The sequence below is a fragment of the Solenopsis invicta genome, chromosome 16 (genome assembly GCF_016802725.1).
Source record: "Solenopsis invicta isolate M01_SB chromosome 16, UNIL_Sinv_3.0, whole genome shotgun sequence".
NCBI classification, from domain to species: domain Eukaryota; kingdom Metazoa; phylum Arthropoda; class Insecta; order Hymenoptera; family Formicidae; genus Solenopsis; species Solenopsis invicta.
Genome location: NC_052679.1, coordinates 6,044,656 through 6,063,007, shown reverse-complemented (window position 1 = coordinate 6,063,007; position 18,352 = coordinate 6,044,656). Strand labels below are relative to the sequence as shown.

At 37.6% G+C, this 18,352-nt stretch overlaps 2 protein-coding genes and 1 long non-coding RNA gene across 7 annotated transcripts in view; 1 reads left to right on the top strand and 2 right to left on the bottom strand.

Annotated features, from left to right (window-relative positions):
- Positions 1–3,206, bottom strand: part of LOC113004384 — a 29,646-nt gene extending 26,440 nt beyond the window's left edge. The window contains exon 1 of the long non-coding RNA XR_005576545.1: positions 1,007–3,206. This is a non-coding gene — a long non-coding RNA (uncharacterized LOC113004384). The remainder of the gene's footprint in view (positions 1–1,006) is intronic.
- A 3,178-nt stretch (positions 3,207–6,384) lies between these two features.
- Positions 6,385–7,710, bottom strand: LOC105204798. The gene is made up of 2 exons (XM_011174010.3): positions 7,348–7,710; positions 6,385–7,153 (listed from the first exon to the last, which is right to left on the bottom strand). The coding sequence occupies exon 2, from the start codon at positions 7,148–7,150 to the stop codon at positions 6,398–6,400; it is 753 nt and encodes a 250-aa protein (XP_011172312.1). The 5' UTR covers positions 7,151–7,153; positions 7,348–7,710; the 3' UTR covers positions 6,385–6,397.
- Positions 7,711–8,439: 729 nt separating this feature from the next.
- The window catches only part of LOC105204796 (septin-7), a 50,157-nt gene continuing 40,244 nt past the window's right edge, over positions 8,440–18,352 (top strand). Inside the window, exons 1-2 of one of the 5 annotated variants that reach the window (XM_026137486.2) lie at positions 8,440–8,772; positions 9,520–9,521. In XM_026137486.2, the coding sequence (XP_025993271.2) occupies positions 8,760–8,772; positions 9,520–9,521 (15 nt within the window). In that variant the 5' untranslated portion in view covers positions 8,440–8,759. Of the gene's footprint in view, positions 8,773–9,519; positions 9,522–13,283; positions 14,008–15,267; positions 15,270–15,313; positions 15,535–15,998; positions 16,687–18,352 lie in introns of those variants that run through there. The other 4 variants (XM_039458651.1, XM_039458650.1, XM_026137485.2 and 1 more) reach the window with 4 other exon arrangements.

The following is an 18,352-nucleotide window of genomic DNA, read 5'->3' as shown; positions in this document are numbered from 1 at the left end:
TTATCAATTAACAGTCAATCATGATTATTAAAAGACAATCGCGAGATAAACTGAGGGTGAAATTTATAGTCGTAAATAATTTTCTTGAATTGAAAATTGAATTAGAGTCACATTCATAAATCATTATTCGACCATTTGGGCTATGAATCCTATGCTATAGATTCTTGTAAAAATTAAATACAAATCAACGAGCAGTCAGATTTATGAAATTATGATTATTTGTTCAATGATGATCGACTATCAATACTGGCCTAAGAATATGAATGTGTTCACGTATTAAAGGAATCGAAAAATAATGTCGTTTTTTACAAATAATATAAATAATATATTTAATTTTGTTAATATAATTTATTATTTTTAATTAATTCAATTAGAAGTTACGTTAAAATTAAATTAAATTAAAGGTTAATTTTAAAAAGCATTCTTTGTATTAGATTAGAAATTCGTAATTTTCAAAAAATTAGAATTAAATAATTATAATATCATCAAATATTTAATATTTGTAAATAAAATTTCTGGAATAACAGAAAATATTTATGTAGGAATGTATTTTTTTTCTTTTAACTTTTTCTTTCACATATATTTTTAACTTGGGAAAAAGTTGATAAATTAAAGTTTGTGTTTCAAAAATCACTAATTAAAAGTAAAAATTAAATTATTAAAAATTAATTAAGTTAAAAAGTATTATATTTTAACTTTATTATTTACTTTTAACTTTTTAACTATTCAACACGCAACCCTGATAAATAATGTTAACACAACTTATGCTTTTTACATTATTTATAAAAACGACGTTACTTTTTGGTACTTCTAACACAGACATATTAAAAAAAAAATTGCACTAAACAAACCGATCATCCTAACTAATCTCTAAAACTGTCACGAAGGACACGTAAATTGCAAAAGCCACAAAATAATTAATCGTCATACGATTCGAGGGACGAATAGAGGCAGCGAGGCAGAATATTCGGAAAAATATCAGGACATATCGTTAGGATTTACGTACCTTTTACATATCCCAGGGAGACAAACGTAGAGATCAACTTGCTCGCGTAGCTTCCAGGCAAAACAGACGCTGTATCATGCAACCTTAATTATCTTACGGAGCAAAGTCATACGTAATCTGCGAGGAATTCTCATATTCTCATATTCTCAATCGGTTGAGTCTTCTTAATCCGAGAACAGTGATCTAGGATGATTTTTTGCACCCTGGAAACGAGAGAATAAAGCTCAGTCACAGTAATTCTCCTAATCGAATCGCGAGTCGCAAAAACGAGGGGGAAAAAAAAAGAGTTGATAACTACCGAATGTTTAATTGGCATTATTTCATTCGTTAGCTATTATCGACTCTTTCTTTCGATGCACGTAACGCGAATTCGCGCCCGAAACCGCCAAAGGCCGGTGTCATGTCAACGGCCCATTGTTCTGCGATCGTGACTGATCGACATGAATGCATCCAATTATCGTTCTCGCTCCGCGCGAACATGCATGAATTTTCTCTCGACTTTTGCGCGCAAAATTCCTTGTTTTTGAAAGTAATGTAAATATTATGTTTGTTCTGGTGGTACGTTAAGCCCACTTTACAAGATCTGTAATTTGAGAGACAGAATTATCATTGTGGATATTATTGAAACTAATGTTACTTTTAAAGAACTTTCCATGATAAACTTTTATCTTATACGTTTACATATATTTCTTATAAAATTATAAATAGAATTTTATTTTTTTAATTTTCTATATAGAAAAATTATGTATAGAATATCTATTCGATTGTTTCTCTCTTTCTTTGACATGAGTTATTAAAAAATACGACATGGTTATTAAAAAATTCACCACTTAATCCTTAAACACACAAAGGGGTCTGGGAGACCTTCCTGAATAAACTTTCGTGCAATTTTATTTTAGTTGAGTAATGAAGTTGGTCAATAGCGGTCGATAGACGAGACTTTAAACTTTGTTTCCACTTTTTCATTCATTACCTTCATTACGTAAAGAAACAAAATTTCTTCACGTAAGCAAATGCATTGTTCATTTGATACTAATTTTTTTCTATATGGAATCAAGCCATGGTTACGATACAAAGTAGCTTAAATTGTAGTTTTGTCAGTTTTAAGTCTAAGGATGTTTATACACTGCGCATATTTCATGCGTCTTGTTTGTCCACATGTTTTTCGGCATAAAATTATAAAATAGAGTTCTGTCGCGAATTGTAGATTGTGTAAAGCGGGCTTTAGAGTCCTAAAAACTAGTTTTTTTATTCGTTATTTTATTCGTTTTCAGTCTATTCTTTACGACATTTGAAGTCATGTATCACTTTACCCGATTAAAGGCTAATGTATTCGGAGCACGTAACGCTAAAAACTTCGACTTATGTGTCGACATTTTTTGCCCGGGCGCGAAATGATCGATGGAAGTTTCATTGATAAAAGATTCGAATCTTTCCCGTTGCCGCTGCGCTATCGCATGAAAAAAAGGACGGTAGTCGTGAAAGAAAATTCGTTTCTCGGACAAACACCCCGATTCGACGATGACTCGTCGCTTCCTACACCCGTCTTCGCGGTCGCGGAACCGCAAATCGGAAAGTCGGAATGATCTATCGACGTCGCGCCGATTTCGAGATCCCGCTTCCCGTCTGCAATTCCAAAGCTAATGGATTAAAAAAAGAAAAAGCGAAAAAAAAGACATTCCTTCGTGTGTGTGATTATTATTCTAACTAATGGCGTAAGATTATACAAAGTTAAGTGTCCTTAACGTTAAGCACACCCCGTTACACATATATATATACGCTTGAGAAAGTAATACAAGGCGGTTCTAGGAGACAGGCCTCCACCTGCCTCTCTCCCTTCCAACCCCCTTTTCTCGCGTACTTTGAAATAGGCATACAAAACGGAGAAACTCACGGTGGAGAGATGTTGAAGTGTGATTATTCTGCAATCACGGACAATCACGGACAATCATTTACACGTATCAAGAATTAACGAGGTAGATGTACGCACGACACGCATTTCGTTTAAGTATAGAACCGCGTTTGGACGCACTCCTTTTTTCGCGACCCAAATCCGAGATCCCTCGGAAGAAAGATCGATCGCGATTGCCGAATGATCGTCGAACGAGACGATCGAGGCAAGAGAGCGTATATATTTTTATATTTTTTATATCCATATTTTATATATTTATATTATATTTATTATGCATGAAAAGAACAATTTTACTACAGCATCTAAATTAAAAATTAGATAAAAATCAGAAAATGATTTTATTGGGCCATCAAAATAATTACATAGGACGTCCAAGCATGATAATGTTGCTGTAAACAGTTTTGACATTATAACAACCGAGTTAAACATCTTATACAACTTTTTCAATGTTTCAACGTAATTATTTTCGGATCTGTATTTCAGCAAAATTGTTCTTTCCGTGTACTTATAAAAGATGATTTGTTTAAAATAATTTATATGTTTATGATATATTTTGTATCATAAATATGTATTTGCCATTTATTTATGGTATGAAATATACACTCAGAGAAAACATTTCTAAATTTCAACAAATATTTATTTGAATAATTGCAATGAAATATTTACTTACGATACATAAACATTTACTGAATAAAAAAAGTAATACTTAATTAAGATCACTGGTTCTTGTATTAAATAAATATTTATTTACATTTAGTGTAAATATTTCATTGACTATTCAAAGAAATATTTATTAAAATTTAGTAATTTTTTTTCTCTCAGTGTAGTACTGTATATTTGTATCATCGTACATACATTGTTTCCTTTTTAACATCGTTTCGACTATCGTTACACAGAGAAAAATTGGTACCAAATCAAGCAAGAATATAAAATCTTTTCGAAAGAATTTGATAATCTTTAACAGACATAATTTAACATAAAGAAATTTTCTTTCTTTACGTATCTAAAAGCAAATTATGTCTGTTAAAGATTATCAAATTCTTTCTCAAGAAAATTTATTTAAATATAATTTATTTAAAAATAATAAAAAAATGAACGAATAGATCTTTCCTTGCGTTTTGTTCGCGCGATCGGAATGCCATTCAGATCGTTTTCGCTTTTAAACTTTTTAATCAATTATTTGATGGTAATTTCTGTTCTATTTTCCGCTTCGCGCTCCGCTCCACATTGCCGGGAATACATAATGCCAGAGTCGATCAACATCGCGCCAAGCGACATACAATCAAATTATGTAGTGCACACTCCGATGTTGATCAGCGTTTATATATAACTCGTCCAAACGCGCGTATTCCGAGAGAGAGGCAGCCGCGTACCCATCGATTTTATCGATCACGAGTATCACAACGCACAAACTGCTCCCGTACCGTGCAGGGGCGCGTTTATTTATCGAATCGTTCGTATTAAACGGCCAAGTCGATTCAGAATGAATATTCAGAAGGGCGATGGCACGCGCGAAAGTGCTATTTTAGGGAAACGAAAATCAAAACCCCCGCACACGGCCTAAAAAGCGACCTAAAACCGGATAAACGCGCCGCTATGGTACAACTACGGATGTTCCATACGTTCGTTTCCGCACTTTCCCTTTGGATGCCTCTCACGCATGCAAGATGTAAGACGATTTTCACTTATATTCACGATTTTCATTCATACGGATTTCAAAAGAGCGACCTCGCGGTAGACGGACTTCCCGTTTAAATCTTCTTCTGATCCGTCTCCTCGCGCTCGCGAGGCAAAAAGACTGTCTTCTATCCGCTACTTCAGTTATCTACTACATGTATAGCGCTACGCGAGCCGGCGATCAAGCAAATTCAGCGTCCATTGATTGGACGACGATGAAAGGAACGCGTTCAAGACAGATTTCGAAGATTTCAATTTTAATCGAAAGCTTACATCGACTCTCGCTTTTTTTTCTGTCGAGACTCGAAATTCATACTTTTTAATCTCTTAATCTTAAAGTTTGAAACTATTGAATCTATCGGGGGAAAAAAAAGCAAACCGTGGGAGGAAAACTGTAAATTGGAACGCACCGCATCGGAAAATAGTCTGTGGATAACGATACGTTGAGGAAAAAAGTTGTGCAATTGATTGAATTTTTCAACTTAAATTTCTTCAGATCAAGTATTTATGTACTTAAATATATAAAATGTTTGAACTTCAATTTCAGCATTTATTTAATTTAAATATAAAAATATTTGAAGTGAAGAAATTGGATCGAGTCGAAAAATTTGAGCCAAGTTGACTATTTTTTTCTCAATGTATGCAACTAAAGGGAAAGTATTCCTAAATTACGAACGTCGAATACGAACTCTTTGAGATCGGTCGTAGAACCAAGCACGTTCTAAATTGCAATTTCGTAATTAGTGGATGTAGAGAGGAAAAAAAAAAAGAATAAAGTATCGTACCTGAAAAGAGAAACCAAAGCACGTGGCATTCAGCACCTCCAGAATAAATCGATAAGATGTATAGAGATTAACGTAAGTGTGTTAATTAAGCGAGAACTATTTTTCAACGTAATTCGTATTGGATGTATGTTACGCTCGGGAACACTTTGCACAACCGATCCTAAAGAGTATAACTTTCACTGTGTACTTCTGATTTTTACTATAATTCGGCTTTTTATCCTCCCCACCCCCTTCCCTTCCTCCCCGAAAAATCGATTATCGGCGCGTTTCCCAAACGGCGAATAATCGGATTATTGTCAGTATAGAGATTCTTCTCGCGTAGTAAAAAAAAAAAGTATTCGTCACCGGCGAGTAAAGTGCTCAACTGAATAATCCCCGTCAAGATTATGTGTTCAGAAAGGATATGTTATACTCTCTGCGACGTCGTTAGCGGTAAGATAGCATTCAGAGATCTATTCAGAGAATAATACAATCCTTCTACCAATTATACATATATAATATATAAATGTATATTTCATGTATTCGTTTTTAAAAATACAGTAAAACTACCGTTGTATCGACATAATGCTGCAATTCTACATCCGATTTCTGTCTGAACCTTTTCTGAGCCAAACTCGTCAATTGCAGCTTCACTGTACAATGAAATCATATCGTAGGAAAGGGCTCATTTGGAAGTAGAGTTAGCACCAGATTCTGTGAGTAGAGACTATAAGCTATCGTTTAAAACGTTAAATATCATATTAAGTTAACAACCAAATGCGCCCTTTCCTGTGACATATCTAATTATTTATAAAAAAATATAAAAAAATATATATATGAGCATGCTAGTATATAATATATATAATTATTAGGAAATTATAATATATATTATGTACTATTATATGTTTATATATTAAATAGATATTATATAAATATATAAGTATATATTATAAATTAAATATATAATATATTAATATATATTAATATGTAACATTAATATATAATTAACATTCGGTGCAATTTCATCCCACAAATTTTTTATACCGAATTTAACTGGTAAAGAGCTTTCGTCTTTGCAATATTATGATACATTTTCACGTACACTCTCGGAGAGTACTTGGACTTTCGTATTTTGGCTTTGATAAACGCTATTTCGGTAGGCGTGAGACAAGATAACAGCTTTTGTATCGTAGGCGTTTTTTCGTATTGCTTAGCCTGTCGCTTACGTCGCAGCAAAGGTAACAGCGCCGCGGATAATTTTCGTTTTTTCTTCAACAACTCATCTCTACAATTTGATTTTGTGTGCGTTTCCACTGGTGAATTAGTTTGCTCAGTACATTTATCTGGCTGGTCGAACAAGCAGAATTCGGGCTCTTCCGGAGTGTCCTCAAATAATACAATTTGAGACGTATCCGGGACTCTCGTTATTCTTTGCCTATCCGTCAATTCTACCTCTTCCTTCACAGTAAACATGCTCATGTTTTCGGTACCCGATGTTTGCGGCTCGATTTTAATCGTAGACACGCCGGAATCCGGCTTGTTCGGCAGGTTTAAAGAAGGCGCGACACCGCGTTTCAACTTCCTCACTCTGAACGTCAACAGATAGTCATCGTCGGCAAAGTGCCGGTAGCAAACGGCGCACTTGCTTATCTGCTCGTCGGTCAGATGCTGAATTTTCTCGGAATAAATCAAGCTCTTCCACTTCTGGAAGAGAGCCGGGTTCTTAGGGATCTGGTGAGACGGGGCGTCGCCTCCCGAAGGACAATCCTGGACGCAGCAGGCCCTTCCCATAGCCTAAAAGCCGAGATTACGCGTCCTCGTCGCAGTCAAGCATGTTTGTCAACAATTACTCATCAACTTGTTTTCAATCCGAGTAACCACGATTGTCGCGATAAGGTTAACTTTAACTGACGCTCGGTGAACATTTTTAAAGTCATTTTGACCTTATCACGACAATCACATGTCAACTTTGGAAAACGTTCGCTCACCTGTACCCAATTGCGTTTCCAAATACATAACCTTAAAAACACCGTCGCGCGGTCGCGCTCCTCTTTCCGGCGTGCGTCACGTGATCGGCAGCGCTCGGTCACTTTCGGCAGGCGTCGGCAGATGGCGGTAGATGACTCGCGTGGGCTATAATGCCCGGGAAATATGTTAGGTCGTAATTAATATGGTACGCGTTGTTACTGTTAACCAGAAAGTTGATGTATTAATATTGATAACATTAGTGATACAACAAGAGTTACAAGGATGATGTAATACATTCTAAAGACGCACTGATTCTACTGACACGCGGGCATGTGTGTGGGCACATGCATGTAACTCGACGACAAAAAGAGCTCGAATGCTCACGTAGCGCTGTTCGGCAGAACCCGGCTTCGACCATAGACTACAGGTAGCGTAGAGGGAACTCGCTGGTCGCCACACGAGCGGCCGACGCGGCGCGAGAGTCCGCCATATTGCTCTATGACGCTGGCGGCGGCGATAGTGCGTGGTGATGCGGTGATGCGTCGCGGTCGCGTTCGTTTCTGCGCAAGCGTCGCACTCGAATCGTCGTGCGTGCGTGAAAGCTGGTTACGCGAATATTTGAAAAATGCTGTCTCCGTATCGGCGAAGTGACGACCAGTGACGACAGCAAACGGCGCGCTTGCTTATCTGCTCGTCGGTCAGATGCTGAATTTTTTCGGAGTAATTCATACAGCTCTTCTCCATTTCTGGAAGAGAACCGCGCGGATTCTCGGAGATCCCGATGAGACGGAGCGTCGCCTCCCGAGAGACGATCCTGGAGTCTGAACGAAGCAGCAGGCCTTTCTCATAGCCTAAAAGCCGAGACTGCACGTCCTCGTCGCAGTCAAGCATTGTTTATCAGCGTATCTTCAATCCGAGGAACCGAGGATTGTCGCGATGAGGTCAACATTGACTAAAGCGCGACGAAAATTTTCGTCGGCGGCTCTCGGTTACTTTCGGCAGGCGTCGGCAGATGGCGGCAGGTGGTTCGCGCATGGTCGTCGCGGGGCGCGGGGCGCGATAGTCCGCCATCTTGCTCGACGACGACAGCGGCTGACAGCGGCGGGCGGCGGCAGTGCGTGGTAGTGCGTCGTGTCCGTTATCGTTCGTGCGCAAGCGTCGCGCTCGAATCGTCGTGCGTGAGAGCTGGCTACGCGAATATTTGAAAAGTGCGGTGTCCGTGTCGGCGTGTGCCGGAGCGTCGGCGTTCTCGCGTTCGCTCCGATCGCCCGGTGGTCGCATCCTCGTCCCGTCTCGCCGCCGCTTCGCGAGTACGCGCGTGTGCGCGCGTGTGGCATGTGAGAAAGCACGCCGGTGGTCGTTTACCCACGTTGTCCACGAACGGAGGATTATGCTCGATGAGCAACCACTGTGACGTCCCCGCGGAACGACGATGCAGCGAAGTGGTAAGTGAGAAACGAGAAACGACGACGCGTCGTTCCCCGTGTGTTTCTTCTCTCTCTCTCTCTCTCTCTTTCTCTCTTTCTCTCTCTCCCTCGCCTTCCCGTCTCTTCCGACAGGTGAGAGCTAGACAACAGGAGGTACACGGCGCCGACCATTTTGGGAGCCGCCAAATTTCGTCGTCAATACGGCGTGGCCGGTCGATATGCCGCGGACCGACCTAACCTACCAATTTAACTGTTTAATGGTTACACTCGTCCTCCCCCGCCTCCCCTTCTCTCCCTCAGTAGCTCGGATTAATTAGATCTCGTCAGCGCCGTTTTCCTTTTTCGTCCTCTTTCTATGCGGCTGCTGTAACCGCAGTACGAATTGAGAAGAAAGATTGGGGCAATCTGGAGCATTCATCTCTAGTAACGTCAGTTTCAATTCGTGTCTCTCTCTCTCTCTCTCTCGTGTTTCGTTGCAGAAAGAGTGGGAGTGACGAAGAGCGTGGAGGTAAGCGCTGAGTTTCCATTAACCTTCGTCAACTGACTTAATCTACTGTTTTATGTGATAAAATTTGTATCTTTGAATTATATATTCTTGCCGCGTACGCGGTGCAGTTGATTTTAACAGGTGTCCGATTTTCGGAGGCCATCTTTGTTCGCCCGCTTCGTATCTACGCGGTAAACAATACCGATACTTATTTTTTGTATTGTCTACCGCGAGCACTATTGTCTACGGTTTTCTATTATGACTAACGTAAACGTCAGCGGTTTGGGTATAAAAAGTTGACGTTGACGGTCTCCTTCAATCGCCGTTTCGCGTAACCTTCTACGGTCGTCACGTGAGGTTGCGAATGGTGAAAGTGAGATAAATCCCATTGAATGATTCTGTCAATTGTGCGATTAATTTGTAACGTGCGGAACGGAAAAGAATTTCTACGGTGCCACTCGAACATCCCCAGAAATGTAGCGTCCTGAAAAAAAATTAGAGCTACGAGAATTCCAGTCGGAATTTGAGAACATTTACTTATAATTATTAATTTAATTACATTGTTTTATTCAAGTTTGAAATTCAGAAATTCTATTTTTGAGAAATAAAAATTCTGTTTATATTCAGAAATTCTTATACTCCGGAGAAGGTCATCCTAGGAATCTGAGAATTAGAAATAAGGTTTGTTTGCGTCGCATGCTCCAAGAGCACTTGGATCACTTGGATCACTTTTGTCATCAATCACAGCATTAGTTATAATGCTGTGATTGATGATAAAAGTGATCCAAGTGATCCAAGTGATCCAAGTGCTTTTGGAGCATGCGACGCGAACAAATCTATAGACTCTTCAAAGAGCCGTGTTGTGTTGAAAATTCGAGACTAGTTACTTCGTTTCGTTTAACTTTTAGATTAATACCCAGACAAAAATTTGTTGACAAACTAAAATATTTAGTTGGTTCTGAATCTTAGGGTCTTTGGAGAGTCAATTTTAGGATTCTCAGGTTCTTAGGGCGATCTACCGCGCGGAATAAGAATTTCTGAATATAAACAGAATTTTCATTTCTCATAAATATAATCTACGCTGAAAAAAAAAGGTTTGTGGGAAAAGCAAAATATTTAGTCCGATACGTTGAATCAAAGAAACATTAAAGTAAACGTTGGATTGATTCAACATTTGTTATTTAGTTGCGCAAAAAAAAGATATATTTCATTCATATCAGTCATTAAAATTTTGTTTTAAAAATCAAGAATTAACTGAATCAACTCAGTCTCTAATTGAACGCATCGCACTAAATATTTTAGTTCTTCGTCAATTTTGTTCAGTGTACACATTCTATTTTTGAGAAATGAAAATTCTGTTTATATTCGGAAATTCTTATTCCCCGCAGAAGGTCGCCCTAAGAATTTGAGAATTCTAAAGTTGACTCTTCAAAGATTCGGAACTAACCGCGTTGCTCTTGGAGAGAGAATGCTAAAATTCTCTTAAATTCCTTCAATTGAAATGAAAAGAGTCACGCTGTTACAGATAACAAATGTCTAAGCGTTATCCCGAAATAGATCCTTGTTACTCGTTTCATATATAGTTTCCGTCCTCGCCCGTTCGAAATAATTATTCACGCTATTTGCACACGACGTCATCCGATTAGTTTCCCATTGAGATAAGATTGTATAGTCGTTGCCTGTTGTGTTGGTCCTGCATAGATAAAGCGTCTCTATTTTCACGGACGTCTGTTCCCAATCGGTCGCGATAGGAAGAGGCCTGACACGAAAGTTATATAGCAAACACATTTAACACTGCAATCTGTATAATGTGCAACGTGAAATATATATCTTTAAATTATCACGGCTGTAAATACAGTTACAGTTTGATGAAACGTGTCCATTCTACTTTGTATTTTAATAAGTACATAGAAAAATTTTATTGCTGAGAAAAGCGTTTAGTTTTTTTCGTAGGCAAGGATTACCTTTAAAAAAGAATATTTTCTTGGCAATAAAAAATTAGAAAAATTTGTATACCAAAAAAGGAATTTATATTTTACACACATAATGAAATGTTTAATTCAAATGTATTTTTCTACGCGTACACAGAAGTTTATTTTTGATAAATATTACTTATTGTTTCAAGTAAATGATAAATGTGTTTTAAGATTATTGTTAAGAAAATAATATTTTTCGCAGAAGTAATCGTTATTTAAAAGAAGAAAACTAAAAATTAAGTATCGCTTTTTTTTAACAGGAGAATGATATTTTTCTATGATCAGATGCTTCAGGAACAACGATGCTGTATGACAAAGCTGTAATAGGGATCTTACACTGAAAAAAAATTACTAAATTTTAATAAATATTTATTTGTATATTTGCAAGAAAATATTTACTGGCAGTACGTAATTATTTAGTCAATTAAAGAAAACTGATAATTAAATTTAATTAGTCGCCCTTTTACTAAATAAATATTTATATTTAGTAAATATTTTCTTGCAAATATACAAAACAATACTTATTGAAATTTAGTAATTTTTTTTCAGTGTACACGATCAATAATACTGATCATGTCAAATTACAAAAATACATATATATTGTCAGTACTACTGATTCAATATTATTAATTAGTATTATTATTATAATCAGTATTATATTGCAGATGTAAAGTTCCTACTAGACGCGGCAATATTTACGGAGGTTTTACCATCTTACCGTTATACGAGCCCTACACGATCAATAACGCTGATCAGTAATATTATTTAATCAGTAATACTGACAGTGTGTATCAATATTTATACGACCTAAATTGTACGACCTGCGCACAATAATCGAGTATTAGATTTTCGGAATTAGTTTCCTTAATGAACACTACACGAAAAAAAAAAAAAACGGTTTTGCTAAAGTATTTAAAGATGCAGTTGGATATAAATCTGATATAATTTTATTAGACATTAAAATAATTATGTTGGACTCTTAAACTGTATTGCTAAGTGTTAAAATTTTTTGCAACATTGCTCATCATGTTTAAACATAACACAATTATTTTGATGGTTCAATAAAATTATTTTCAGATCTGTATCCAGCTAAATGTTTAGATACTTCAACAAAATCATTCTTTTTGTGTATGGATAAATAATAAGTTGTACCTTGTATTACACACATTTATGTCTTACGTCTTATTCGTATCCATGCGTTACGTTTAATATTCATTAAGAAAACTGTTTGATATTTACTAAGATTCTAAAATTTTAATTTCCATTCCTAATATTCCTTAATTGTGCGCCCGGCTCAATATTATTTCTGCGATTACATTAATTATTCATGATTAGAATTGTGCTGATAAAAATACTGCCTCGTCCCTTTTTTTACACCCGGCAGTCGAAAATAAATAATTCAATTGAAAATTGCAATTTATTTTAACTGATCTGAGTTGGCGCTTTAGAGTCTCCGAGTATTTTTGGATTTAAATGGATTTAAATATATTAAAGTAAATTGAATTCGGATGGATTCATGTTCCCGTTACATTATTTTTGAATTCAAATGAATTGAAATACGAAGTGGGCTATCCGTCATTAAATTCGCATTATTTTTGGATTTAAATAAATTTGAAAAATTTGAAGCGCAACTTTGAAAATGTCAGAGTAAGTTCATTTCTATCCATTTCAATTCATTTTCGTTGGACAATCAGTATCCTTGTCAACGCCCTTATCTGATGCTGATGCTCGAATCAAGAAATTTAGATCACTGTCAATATTCTACATCAATCCATCAATATTAACCGCTCACGGTCAGTAATATATTGTCAACATTTGTCGCTACCGACGATATTATTGACCGTGTAAGACCCCTGCTAGAGACGCTCGAAAATACGAGCGAGAGGAATTCTCTGCAGGGTTAAAGAATCAATTCTCTTAATCGATTAAGGGGGAGGAATGCGAGAGGAGGAAAGTAGGAGAGCGATGGCGGAGGGCATGGACGATGGGCGAGGATAGAAGAGAGCGCTTCTTCGTCGCACGTGAAAGAGGTCCCGAGCGATCGCGAGTCGACGTTGCCTTTAGTGCGACTCGCGTATCCGACACGCGAACACGCGGTCGTCCACGTTCATCTTCCGCATCGCATCGGCGATCCTAGGCTTTATCGTGCTGAACGCACTGGTTTCGCTCGCGAAAAACGCGCCAATCACACCCGAGAGGTCAGCGAGATCTCATCGGGATCGGGGACGTCGCGATTATCCGCCAACATCCGATCCCTTCTCGTTTCCTGATAATTCGCCGGAGGCAGAGAATCACTTAAATCAGTCGTTTTCTACATTCGCATATTTCAACATTCTCAAATTCCCCGATCTTCTCGAATCGGTGAAGCATTTAATATCTAGACTCTTTAATCTCCGTAGATACTTCGAAACCGGACCGCAGATACTTCGGTTCGATAGCCCGATGCTTCTGTCAAGATTGCGTCTTTGAAATCGCGCATTTAATCGACATTTCTCGATCGAATGTGGACCGAAATCGCGATCGTGCCATTCAAACTCGCCCGAGATTTTCCGCCGCTTTATCCGCCGACGCGTTTAATCCATGATCGGTGCCGCGGTATCGCGTGACACGTGAATTCCAACCCCGCCGGAACCCGTAACTTTTGGAAAATCTATTTCGGTCGATGGCACCCCTCGGTGCAGCGCGTATAGTCACTCACGCGATTCACCGCGAAAGAGTTTGACGATAACGTCGAAGATATCGGACGGACGATCAGGATGGAGGCTGCCACGATCGCTCTGCAGGACGCACGTAAGATTCACGCAGGACTTCATTTCTACTTGTATCTCTCTTCCCCTTTTTTTCACTTGAAGATTGTCATCGTTTTTGTGATCATTGCAATTCTTAGATTCTCACAATGTTCTCTCCAACATTTATGCTTAAATATTGCATCTTAAATATTGCGTTGGTGAATTCTCCTGATAGCTTGCTTCTAGAGAGGCTGCATCTAATTCTTGAAAGAAAATGGAGTCGGTGAGTCTGTTCTTATAATTGAACTTAAACTCATTGTCGTTGTTTCTTATTCATTAAAATCATTTGTCATTTTTTTTTATAATTATATTCTTATATTATTGCTCAACATTTATGTATAAGTATTGCGTCTTGAGTATTATGAAGATTCTCCTGATGTAGTTTGCTTCTAAAGAGATTGAATCTAATTTTTGAAAGAAAATGGAATCAGCGAGTTTGCTCTTATTATTGAATTTAAACTCTCGAGGGGACTCATTTTACCGCGCAGCTGTAGAGTAATTATTCTGTTTCGACGATACGTAAACGCTAGGTTGCTTAAACCATTAGCAACAATTAGTTGTAAGGAGAAAATGTCGATGTCGATAGATATGCAGTCATTTTTTTTTTTCAATTTACTGGTACACAGAAAACAACTTAGTATTAAATCAATAATTCATTGTTTCATATATAAGCAAGAATGTAAAATCTTCTCGGAAGAATTTATCATCTTAAGACGTATCATCAACAGACGTAATTTGCTTATGTGCAGAGAAAATTGTTTTTCATGTAAACAAATTATGTCTGTTTAAAATTATAAATTATAAAGATTTTATAATCTTGCTTGTAGATGAAACAATAAATTTTGTTAATTTGATACGAATTTTTTTTCCGTATATATTAATAAAAACATTTAATCGGAATAAATTGGCGTAATTAAAAAACTATATGACTTTAAGATTATAACGGCAAACTATGATAAGAAAAATGTTAAATATAAGACATTTATTTTAATGCAGGAATAGAGAAATAGAGAATTCTAATGTAACTTTTCTCCCTCTCCTTCCTCGCGTTCCGGACGACCCTCATTCCTTATCATTCTTATCGCGGTGCTAAAATCCTGTCTCCCCCTGTATCCTACGTCCCATCCACTTCTCTGGTCTGTTTCCGGTGCTGTACGGATGCTGGACGGCCGCACGGACGACTCCGACGACGACGACGACGACGACGACGACAATTGCGACGACGTCACTGGCGTCACGGTCACATTGGTCACTACGACAGCGGTGAGTCTCTGTCTCTCTCTCTTTGATAAGGCTAGTCGCATTCCGATCGTCGGAACGTTGAAGTCGACTGAAGTCGACTTCGTGTTCGCAATATCAATATCGCGCCGCTCAAGTTCAACGTTTCAATGGCGATTGGCCGAAAGTGTTGTCGAAAGAGATTTTGCATAATTTCCTCCGAGACGCGGCGAAATCAATACTAATTTGCAATATTGTCGAAAGCATTTGACGTGATTTATTGAGAAACTGATATATATAAACGTACAAAGTGTGTAAATGGATTTCTGTCAAATATTCTAGAACGCATAAATTTCCCAAACTTATATGGATCGCGACCCACTTTTCAAATGACAAATATCCGCGACTTCTCTGGCTTTAGCCTTGTTTGCGTCGCATGTTCCGAGAACACTCGAATCACTTGGATTTTTTTTGCCACCAATTACAGCATAAGTACACAGAGAGAAAAAATTGCAGTGGCGGCAACTATAAGGGAACAACCATACTAATTTAGTTAATAGAATTATAATTTATAGTTAAGCGAGCTATATTATAGTTACTGCAACTAAGTTAGTGATTAAAAGAACTAATAAAAAATAATTGTAATTAATATATTAGATAGTATATTGCAACTATTTTTTATTAGTTCTCTTAATCACTAATTTAGTTGCAATAACTATAATATAATTCGCTTAACTATAAATTATAATTCTATTAACTAAATTGGTATGGTTGTCCCCTTATAGTTGCCGCCACTAGAATTTTTTCTCTCAGTGTACGTACATGTTGGAGCGAGTAGGAGCATGCGACGCGAACAAACCTTTTAGAAACTGGGAAGAAGCGGAGAGATGGAAGTAACTCATTATTTATTTTTCATACCACGTTGATTCTCCTACTTTTAAATTTTTTATTGAATATAATTTTATAAATTTATTCCTCAAAGTATATGAGATGTGTATAAGGTTTGAAGAAACCGCAGAACACGACACAGGCCGTTCCGGCTCGAAACCGCCGATTTAAAGTCGCAAGCAGATAAAAACCCTTCCCGGCGGACTTTCATCGGCCAATCCCGTTTCGCTATAGGCGTGTTAACGATTAAGAGGTGATTGAATTACGTGAGAAAATTGCGCTCTGCAGTGGTCGCGCACTCGCGTCGGTCGAACTTCCGTTCCCGATCGCGGTTCCTCGGTGTTTCGTATAATATATGCACACGGCGAGTCGTCGGCTTATTCGCATTGATAATTCGTACTCGTGAAAGTGAAACGATCGAGGTGTAATTTGATCCGTTGTAAGCGATCGGATAAACGTCGACACGATGTCGTCGATGAACACACGTTCGACGCTGACAGCGATACGTCGCGGTCGCTTGAATCCGGCTGTCCTCGCCAAATACAATTGCCAGAAGAGCCAGGAGCCTCAACAGGTAGCCGTATACATACATTTCGTTGACACATACCGATAATACTTGTCCCGCCATGTGACCATGGTGAAATGAGCCTTGAATTTCACCATGTCAGAGTAGCGTCTCACAAATCAGCATCGAGAAGAAAAGAATTAACCGATAGAGTCTTTTATTTCTATCCTGGGAAGGGAAATGACACTTAAAAAAATGTTTCGCCGACGTAGGTTTATTGAGAGAACAAATTACTAAATAATAAATATTTGTTTGATAAATATAGTTGTAATGAAATATTTACTAAATGCGAATAAATATTTATTTAGTACAAGAGCCAGTAATTTAATTTTTATTACTATCAATGTTTTATTGAGTAATGCCTATTTTCACCAATGCAGATTAACTTTGATCTCAGTTTAACTTACTCTTTATCTGTCTTTAGTTCTAAGAAATGGAGAAAGATAAGGAGTAAGTTAAACTGAGATCCAAGTTAATTTACATTGGTGGAAATGGGCATAAATATTTCATTGCGACTATTCAAACAAATATTTATTAAAATTAGTGTTTTTTTTTCTCTTAGTGTAGATGTCTAGATGTCAGAAAAAAATTTATCCCTATTTTTTGTATCTGTTGAAAATATTGTTACGTATAGATTTTATAGTAAAACATAAAAGCAAAACAATACCTTCTAGAAATTCAGGTCTCATTGCCAGTGAAATTTTATAACAAGTATGATTAGCCTTGACATGAATAGGCGCCATAGAAAAATTTTCTTCTACAAACGATTCAGGTATAAATTCTAGCTTTGTTATTTAGGTTGGTTAAATATCAAACTTATGTGATATCACAATATTTACTAAATATTTATCACCTATCTTAGTTCATTTTTCGCAGTCAAAAATTGTGGCTGTACTTGCAAGACCATTTTTTGTCGAGTAAAAAAATTCTGATCGATTGATTCTTTTATGCATCACACATTATGCGTCATGCAAGAGTCTGCGCTGCAGTCTTAACTTCACAAAAAATTAAAAAGTAGTGATAAGATTATATACGTTGACTGATAGTGTATGCTCAGGTGCAGAAATTAAAAAAATTCATATGAAGTTGGCTTCTCGGAGTAACTCGAATAATATCTTAAAAAAAAAATGAAATCGCGATTTTATGCGTAACAATAAAGTGTAAATTTTCGCAATCAACAACAATAAGAAACTATGAATCTGTATACGTTAATAAACCGTTGCGACTTGATTAATATACGAGTTAATGTCGACTGCGTGACTCGAAGGGAGATTGGCGAATTAAGTATCTTCAAGAAGTCCGAGTTTCCATCGGACTTCGCGGGTCGGAACCGACGTTGCATTGTCGCGAGCTGCATTCCGTTCGAGACGTTCTTTTATTCTCGTTTCGTTCTTTTGTACGTGCACGCACGCAGGCACGCATGCACGCACGCACATAGGCACGCGCGTTCTCTGGACAGTTCGGTGCTCTTATTAACTCGATGTCCAATTAAGGCCGCAAAACGAGTACGATTGCCGCCGTTGCGTACTTCCTAGTGGACGCGCTCGAATAACAAGCACCGAGGCGAGGGCGATCGCGATTGCGAGAGCGTTGACATCGCGAAAATCGAGAGCGACGCTTTCGCGTGCTCGAACCACTTAGGGCTGACCGCAATGTTTCAAAATATCCGTTGTTG